Source organism: Gekko japonicus, unplaced genomic scaffold (assembly GCF_001447785.1).
Source record: "Gekko japonicus isolate JY-2015 unplaced genomic scaffold, Gekko_japonicus_V1.1 scaffold1532, whole genome shotgun sequence".
Lineage (NCBI taxonomy): Eukaryota > Metazoa > Chordata > Lepidosauria > Squamata > Gekkonidae > Gekko > Gekko japonicus.
The window spans coordinates 383,630-392,672 of record NW_015168093.1 but is presented as its reverse complement, the minus strand read 5'-3'; the positions used below and the strand labels follow the sequence as shown (position 1 = coordinate 392,672).

Sequence of the window (9,043 nt, the reverse complement as noted above, 5' to 3'; positions counted from 1 at the left end):
GGGGGGGGGGGGAGGGAAGAGGCCTGGCACTGGCTGCACCAAAGCACAGGATGCGGGAAGGAGGTCTGTCCGGCGCTGGCTGCACCAAGCGTCGAAGAGAAAGGGAAGAAGCGTCCGGCGGCCGCAGCACCAGATTCCGTGGATGGGGCGCAGCAGGGGATGGTTGGGGGCACGTCGCCGATCGGCCGCTTCCTCCCAGGCTCATTTCTTGGAGCTCTGGGTCTTCTTGGGCAGCAAGACAGCCTGGATATTGGGTAAGACCCCACCCTGGGCGATGGTCACCCCACCCAGCAGCTTGTTGAGCTCCTCGTCGTTGCGGATGGCCAGCTGCAGGTGCCGGGGAATGATCCTCGTCTTCTTGTTGTCCCGCGCAGCGTTGCCTGCCAGTTCCAGGATCTCGGCCGAGAGATACTCAAGGACGGCAGCGAGGTAGACGGGCGCTCCGGCGCCCACCCGCTCGGCGTAGTTACCTTTCCGCAGAAGCCGGTGCACTCGCCCCACTGGGAACTGCAGGCCGGCCCGGGAGGAGCGAGACTTCGCTTTCGCTCGAGCTTTGCCTCCCGATTTCCCTCGGCCAGACATGGCGAGAAGACTGGAGTGCGGGTGGACGCCCGGAAGAGCTATAAGCCGAGCTCGGGCGCTCGCTTGCAGAAAGAGGTAGCCTTGTCTGGAGAAAGAGAGGAATAAAACATGTAACTGTTATAACAGGATCGGGGGAGGGGGGCGACAGAACGTCAGGACGCACCATGCAGGCAACCTACAGTGCTGACGCGCGTCCTCCAGCAACTCCCCCAGCCCAGGCTACTGACGCCGCAACACTGGAGCGATCAGGGAAACTGACTAGGTTGTAAACGCTACCGCTAACGAACTCTACGCAGGGATCCCTGTCCCCCACCGACCCTCACCGTTGGCCAGATTTGCCGCCTCAGCCGAGCACCACGCAACCCCCCTTGCTAGACAACCACAGCTGCAGTGACAATAACAAGCGCGAGATGCTGGAGGATATAAATCCAAGCCCAACCTGCCGACGGCTTTCCATTGGTGGGGATGAGAGCGAAGCCGAGCGGCGATTGGTGGGTATTCCGATCCCTGATTTGCATAGGAGCTCGCGTCGTCCATGTTCGGACTCGGATGAAGCTGGAACAGCAACAGAAACAGGCTTGGCCGCCTGCAAAGAGAGCTGCTGGTGAAGCATATTAATGTGCAGCAGCAGCAGCTTTGGGAGATGTGGGGGTCTTTGGCTCGGTGTGACAAAGGGATGCAACTACAAGCTGAGTATCACTGAGGTGCAACAGCCCTGTACAGTCAGTATTACCGCTGAACTCGATAGAAGAGGCAGCAACTGATCTACAGGCATTGAAAGTTCATGGTTGAAACGACATTCGAAGCAAGGCCTTCACTTTTAACCCCTATGCAACACCATCTCTCATAACAGATGCATCACCTGACTAAACGGGGCATAATTCTGTTACCTCTTTCTCAAAGAAACCACCAGCAGCTTGCTTTTAGAACCTGCTACTCAACACCTAACAAGGTGGGGCACAAGCTTTCCAGCTGTTGATCACTCTATGACTAAATTAGAAAAGTCTACTCTAATTAAGTTTGCAAGACTTTTGTGATGCAGGGCAAGGTAAATGCTGCCAGAGAAGACCATAGGGCTGGTGGAATCACGTAACTTTTGTGATGCAGGGCAAGGTAAATGCTAGTACCAGAGAAGACCATAGGGCTGGTGGAATCGCGTGCTCTTAGTGGAAACTTTCAGCTCCCAGTTGGGTCATGCAGAAACTATGAACGCTGGAGTCCTTGCAAAAGTTAAAAGATTTGACAAGACTTGTGATAATGTAACACATTTTACTCCTCCCTAGAAAAGTCCCCAAGGTTAGGTTGTATGAGGTATTAACTGCAGAACTCTCCCAAATTGGCCATTAAACAGACAGTGGAAGATAAGCTGTAGACCATCCTGTCTAATGTTGAATTCGTTCGAACAAAACATTAATAAGAAATTGAAATCCTTGCTGTAAGGTAAAGGTTCCCTTGCTCGAAAGCCAGTTGAGTCCGACTCTAGGGTTGCGGTGCTCATCTCCGTTTCAAAGCCGAAGAGCCAGCGCTGTCCGAAGACATTTCCTTGGTCATGTGGCCGGCGTGACTAAACACCAAGGCACATGGAACGCTGTTACCTTCCCACCGAAGTGGTCCCTATTTATCTACTTGCAATTTCTTGCTTTCGAACTGCTAGGTTGGTAGGAGCTGGAAGTAGAGACGGGAGCTCACTCCATCATGCGGCAACTCGAACTACTGATCTTCCACAGCCTGCAGTTCAGCGTCTTAACCACTTGAGCCACCGCAGGGACTACCGCCAAAACTTTCCATAGAAAGACAAGAATAGATACAGATCTTGGTGGCAGTGGTGGGACCATGTGTTTTAAATACACAAAAGACACCTGGGTAGAAAGGAGGAGGGGGGAAGATGCTTGTTAATCCTGCTGTACAAAAGCATGAGTGTCTATAATCCTCATGATTGTGTGTGGCGCAGGGGGACAAACGGCAGTATCAAACTGCTGTTCCCCTTCCCTCTTTTATACTTGTATCAGCACTTGAGGCAGTGGGAACCCAACTAAGACAGTTGTGTAAATATTGCAGTTGATGGAAGAAAAAAAAGAAGAGGAATGCTTCTGGATACAGACATTTAAGAGGCTGTATAGTTGGGAAAGGACTGGCAATAATGACTGCATTTAACTTTTGAGCGGTAGAAAGAGATACTCCTCTATGGACTACTGTGAGTAGTAAAGTACTCAGAAATTCCTGCCTGTAATGATCTTCTGTGTTTCTCTGGGCAGTTATTTTAAAAGTTACAGAACTGTTTTGGTTCTTCCAACAGGTGAGTTGGGTAGTATTTGCTTCATGTAGCCATTGCCTGAAGAGACAGAGCAAAGATCAGCTGTTTTATCTAGAACATAAATTACCAGGCAGGGAGAGAAACCACTTTCTTATCTTCTGTGGGTGGCCTACAGGGCACTCCAGCCACCCAGGAACCACAAATCAAAGGCTGTTATCCTGACACAGGCTGGAAGGAAACAAGGGAATATTTTTTCCCCCTGTGACAGATTCATGAGGAGACACCCATTGTGATAAGAAAGGGGTTTCATGCATGGATGAGGGTCAAATATTTCAGTCAGGAAAGGAAAACCCTGAAGAACTGTTTGCTGTTAATCAGCAGGCTGATGGTAATGGCATTCTTTCTGAGATCTTCATATACGAGCAACAGTATCTTCCTGAGCCTTTCTACCTCAACAGCAGCCATCGGCCCTTCTTAAATGTTGCTCACTGGTGCATATAACCTGTGAAAAATATTATTCCTAATTTTAAAAAAGGGGGAACTGCCCCCCCACTGACAAAAGAGGAAAATGTAGTACTAAAAAAAAAAAGCAGCACAGACGCTCTCCAAATTGCTTTCATAGTACTCAGAAACAAGTGGAGCAGAAAGGAACAATTCTACCCTTTAAAATATATGCAGCATCACAACCTTCTACCCAAGGAGGGCAATATGTCCCTTAACTGGAACTCTGGGAAGTTCTGCATCTTTGCTTTGCACAGGAGCAGAGGCCAGTTCCAGATGCCTGTTTGGGACATGGTAGAAAAAAGTCCCCCCCCAGTGTGGAGGAGACTTCAGGAGCTTGGGTAGGGAACAGCTCCCCCCCCCCCCAAATTCTCCACTATCACTATCCTTGGAATAGGAATTCTGCACCATTGACCAGAGTATATGCTACAGCAGGACATAAATTCTCCCCTCAGCAGGGTTCTATTTTTTTCCCACACACAAATGCATGCACACAGAGCCACCCAAAGAAAGGTGGCAAGCAAGTAAAGTACTTCACCCTTGTTTACTGTCTTGAGGGACGGTGACTTAGTGGCAGAGCACCTGCTTTGCATGTAGAAGGTCCCAGGCTCAAATAAAAGGATAAGGATGTGAAAGGCCTCTAACCTGAGACCCTGGAGAGCAGGTGCCGGTCTATATAGACAGTGCTGAACCTGATGTTTGCCTGTATATGGCAGCTCCATGTGTCCATGCAAGTCCTAGGATACCAAGTCTATGGCGACTGGAAAGAAGAATAAGTCTGTATTTCTCCAGGGAAACAATACAGGCAAGATCAGACCTCAGCACTGCAGTATATACTATATGTATGCTTTCACTGTAGAATGTTGTCCATACTTCATGGGCGTTTATGCAGTGGTTTTAGACAGGATTTTCCCAAAATGGTTTAAAGGGAAATGATATCTTCAGGCATGAATTGATACACCCTATCATGGTACAGTGCTTCTATCATCAGGAAATAAGTACAGAGTGAATGGAGCCAAATTTCTTACAATTTTACATAAGATTGCTCATCCTCCTACTTTGCAAGATATATAGATACAATCACAATGCTTCTAGGCTTTTGTTTCAACATAACATTGTTGAAAAGGCAAGTAATTAGGGCTCTCCAGAAGTTGTGTTTGGCCATATTCTTGGTTCAAACCATCATCTTTTATAAATTCTACCTAAGTTTATTTTAAAAAACTTAGAACAAACCCAAAATTTATATTATCATTTTTGAACACCAGCTTCAGAAGGAAAACATTTCCCACAAGGCAGAGAAAGCTCCTATTCTGCAAAAGAATAACTGTCTTCATTGCAGAATTTAAAATTGTGAATGTTTTTCATTCTGCTTACTTGTCTCCTTTGACAAAGAGACTGTAAAGCAGACTTCTGATGTAGTTAATTTTGTCCTCCCACTCCTTCAGAAAATGCTATGCTTAAAGTAACAACCCACAGAAATACTTGGTATTTCATACTATGAGGTTAATATTGAGAATGCCCTGTGGACATAAAGTAGGACAAAGCTTTCTTTCCATCATGTCAACCCTTGGAGATTTTTACCACTGATCCTAAATTGTAATTGCCTAAATGTGATAATGCAGTAGCTGCTGTCGTTACACCTTAATGGAGACGTTTCCCCACCAATATAGTTGATCCTTAGAAAAAATAAGAAACCATTACAGAATGCAAAATGGCTGCACAGAGACGATAACACTTGAACTCATTTAAGAACATACTGACATAACAGTTCCTTATTATTTTGCAACAGAAGCTGTCCGACATCAAAAGTGAGCTACTTTCTCTCTAGAAGAATTAGCAAAATCAATGCCAAAAAAGCATATCAAATGAGTACCAAAGCAAGAAACGTGACACAGAGAATCCAACTCAAGTGCAGTATTGTACGTAAAATCCACACCGCAACTTGCACTGGAGATAAAGTATTAAATGGTAAGTCTCAACTGCTAGACATCAGTAAACAGTCAGGAAAATCCTACACCACACTTCAAATTAGTAGAAACAACCAGATTTAAAAGTTCTGGGCAGCAAACACAAGTGTCAAGACTCTTTGGTTGGGTGGGCCTGTTATCTACTTGGGCATGAAGTCCAAGGGCCCACAAATTATTGATTTTTGCACTGCTTTGCAGAAGGTTCTCCCTCTTCCTTTTCTATCCCCTGGTTCATTACATTTATACTGGTTTTCCTGGATGCTGATGCTGCTTGGATGAACTGGCTGGACCACCTTGGTAAGCCATCATCTTCCTCTTTCTTAGGTTTGTTTGTTAACCAGTTCATCATCATTTTGCTACTTGCACTGACTTTGGTCTTCTGGAAAACACAAAACAAATGGAGAAATAACTAGTGAAATCAAAAGATTCAAAGGAATCAGCAGGCAAATTCAGTGAAACTGTATAAGCCACATGGCTTCTGGGAGCATTTCAAACTTTGTTAAAATAAAGCTATTGTATCAAGAAAAACAAACCTAGCATTTCCCCCCCAACATAAATTATGCACAGAGATCACCTTGCATTTCTGGAATGCATGCTGCAGAGAGGTCTACCTGGAGCCCTCCTTGTTAGGTGCCAGCCAGGCAACGACCTTTCTATTTTCATCAGCTCTTGGTTGAACTCTGCTTAGTTAGCCATTCTGTTCTTATTTACTTTTATTCTGCAGCTGATTGATGATTTTAAGTGCCATGAGTTAATATGACTATTGTGTGCTATTGTGCTGTAAGTTACTGTGGACAGAATTTTCTTCTAGAAAATGGGATATAAACATCTTTAATACAAAAAAAAATATGAAAATGGCTTTGTTGCCTTCTTAAAATATTAAAACGAATAGCTTTCTGTTCGAAGAGGGATGTTACAATCCTTTCCAGCTGTATCAGGGACTTTTCAAACCATCCAGGATAGCTTTTACAAAGGCTGATAAAAAGGCACAGTCTTTCTGGATACTAGGCAACCAGCCTGGCCACGTTGAACAGAGATGCAAAACACATGCATTCTGAACTTGCTGCCCCCTTTGTCTGTCAAAGCAAACAACAGAAACTGCTTCAGAGGGCTTAACTCAGTGATTAAGCATGTAGCAATCTGATGAAATATTAGAAAACAAATATTAAGAGTAATATGTCAGGAAGGGCCCTGACCTGGATGGCTCAGGCTAGTTGAGTTTTGTTAGATCTTGGAAGCTAAGCAGGGTTAGCCCTGGTTAGTATTTGGATGGGAGACCACCAGAGAAGTCCAGGGTCGCGATGCAGAGGCAGGCAACGGCAGACCACCTCTGCTCATCTCTTGCCTTGAACACCCCCCATAGGATCGCCATAAGTCAGCATTTTCCACCACCACCACCAATCAGGATAGTGTGACCATCAGATCTTACCTTCTTGAGGTCCAGTTGAATGGGTACGACGCATTCTGGTGTATTGTTTCGAGAGTTATTTACTACAGTTGAGACTGGGTGGAAGGCAAGATTCTCTATGGGGTGAATAAACTTAAGGGCTTCCTGTGTGGGTATTTCTGCAAAGTCCAACCATTTTCCAACAGCCTCATCCCCATCCAGAATAGCTGGCATCCTAAATGAGTGAAAAAGCAGATCTTAGTAGCGGACAGAAATGCCCAAACCACCATGTGTTAAGATTGTTCCTGGTTTTCAGTCATAAGCCATGGCAATAACCAGACTGCCAAAAACAAAAATCCAGAGATGATTTGTCATTGGAGAAGATAGCAAGGAACAGTAAGCAATTGCTATCTGCATGAACCTGCAATACACATGCACCAAGGTAACTTGGTTTCATAGTGCCTGAGTAACAACGCCATGCAATAGGCTTGGTGTAATCTGAAGGACTGCTTCCAGAGATAGCACAAAGAAAGTAATTTATGGTAAGGCTAAGACTTAGCACCTGAAACAGGCTGCTTATGTTCAATTGTTCTCCAAGGGCGCCTATTTGAAATAAGCAAAAAAAAAAGGTGGGGGGAGTGTATTTGATCTCAGCTATTTGACCTTCCTTTGAAGCTATTTATTCAGAGGGGAAAATACAACCACATTAGTACAGTAGTATATAGGGTAACAAGATGTTCAAGCCACATCACATAGATTCATGTTACAATTTGCTCTGCAACAAAGCACTGTCCACGTTGTCCCTTGCCTGTGATGGATGGAGCTCACGCTCTTAGACGCTTCTACTGTGATGATGGTATAGCTGTACAATGCTTCCTCTCCGTTAGGAGGTTCCCAGCAATCAAAAATACCAGCCATGGTGAGTAACCTCTGGCCACCTGGATCTTTATCTTCTATATCAGACTTGTTGAACTGGAAAAAGAAGGGACCACATTATTAAAAACGTCATATGTATAAAACACAGATATGTACATCTGTCACTTGGCCGCACTAAACTTCCAGTGAGACCGCAGGAGGAGGTACTCACACTGCCTTCCTATGTAGGCGCCATCCTATGTAGCCACTGCTAAAGGCAATCCTTACAGAACCAGTGCCTGAGGTTTCAGCCACTTACCAGGAGTTTGTATCCTATCCATCTTTTAAGGAGGAGGTGAGAACAATGTTTCAGCTATCTGGATTAGGACCTGAAGGGTGAGGAGGGAGCCCTATCCTTGCTTCACAACCCTTCATCCAAGCCACTGCTGCAGCTAGTTTTCTGCAAGCTGGATCGTCTCCCAGGCCCAAACACACTTCTGGTTCACATTTCACCAACAGTGGGTAATGAGGACTGGAATGGGGAACAAGTGGAGGCAGCTCCCCATCCTGTGACAAGAATGTTGTTAATAAACTGATTTTCATGTCTTTCCCCCCCCCAAGGGAGTCACTGATGCCACACGAGATACTGAAGATGGGCTGTGAGAAAATGATTGTTGGTCCTCTCTGTGATTTAACAAGCACTTCCACATGTTACTTTTTGATAGCACCACAATCAGCATCTTGTATATACATCCAAATAGATCTCATCATATATACAAGCTCCAGTCCTTTCAACATTTGTTACATAAAGCAGACCAATATTATACAGCAAGCATCAACTTCCCAAAGGTGTAGCCACTGCTAAAGGCAATCCTTACAGAACCAGTGCCTGAGGTTTCAGCCACTTACCAGGAGTTTGTATCCTATCCATCTTTTAAGGAGGAGGTGAGAACAATGTTTCAGCTATCTGGATTAGGACCTGAAGGGTGAGGAGGAAGTCCTATCCTTGCTTCACAGCCCTTCATCCAAGCCACTGCTGCAGCTAGTTTTCTGCAAGCTGGATCGTCTCCCAGGCCCAAACACACTTCTGGTTCACATTTCACCAACAGTGGGTAATGAGGACTGGAATGGGGAACAAGTGGAGGCAGCTCCACATTCCTGTGACAAGAATGTTGTTAATAAACTGATTTTCATGTCTTTCCCCCCCCAAAGGGAGTCACTGATGCCACACGAGATACTGAAGATGGGCTTTGAGAAAATGATTGTTGGTCCTCTCTGTGATTTAACAAGCACTTCCACATGTTACTTTTTGATAGCACCACAATCAGCATCTTGTATATACATCCAAATAGATCTCATCATATATACAAGCTCCAGTCCTTTCAACATTTGCTACATAAAGCAGACTAATATTATACAGCAAGCATCAACTTAAACCTGGCGTTTAAGAGGAAAAAGGTATAATTAAAGGTAGGCAATAGTTGAGCAACTTAGTTT

At 45.1% G+C, this 9,043-nt stretch overlaps 2 protein-coding genes across 4 annotated transcripts in view; both read right to left on the bottom strand.

Moving 5' to 3' along the window:
- Window positions 1-6: 6 nt before the first annotated feature.
- LOC107113424 (histone H2A type 2-B-like) lies at window positions 7-968 on the bottom strand. 3 transcript variants are annotated; one of them, XM_015414748.1, is made up of 2 exons: window positions 906-968; window positions 7-667 (listed from the first exon to the last, which is right to left on the bottom strand). In XM_015414748.1, exon 2 carries the CDS (start codon window positions 580-582, stop codon window positions 202-204), a length of 381 nt encoding a protein of 126 aa, XP_015270234.1. In that variant the 5' UTR covers window positions 583-667; window positions 906-968; the 3' UTR covers window positions 7-201. The 3 variants fall into 3 exon arrangements, with proteins under 3 accessions (XP_015270234.1, XP_015270236.1, XP_015270235.1); XM_015414750.1 differs by having other exon boundaries at window positions 746-959; XM_015414749.1 differs by having other exon boundaries at window positions 762-959.
- A 4,088-nt stretch (window positions 969-5,056) lies between these two features.
- HMCES (5-hydroxymethylcytosine (hmC) binding, ES cell-specific) overlaps window positions 5,057-9,043 on the bottom strand; it is a 10,840-nt gene continuing 6,853 nt past the window's right edge. The window contains exons 4-6 of the mRNA XM_015414745.1: window positions 7,500-7,663; window positions 6,734-6,926; window positions 5,057-5,683 (exon numbers count right to left, since the gene is read on the bottom strand). Of these exons, the coding sequence (XP_015270231.1) occupies window positions 5,477-5,683; window positions 6,734-6,926; window positions 7,500-7,663 (564 nt within the window). The 3' untranslated portion in view covers window positions 5,057-5,476. The remainder of the gene's footprint in view (window positions 5,684-6,733; window positions 6,927-7,499; window positions 7,664-9,043) is intronic.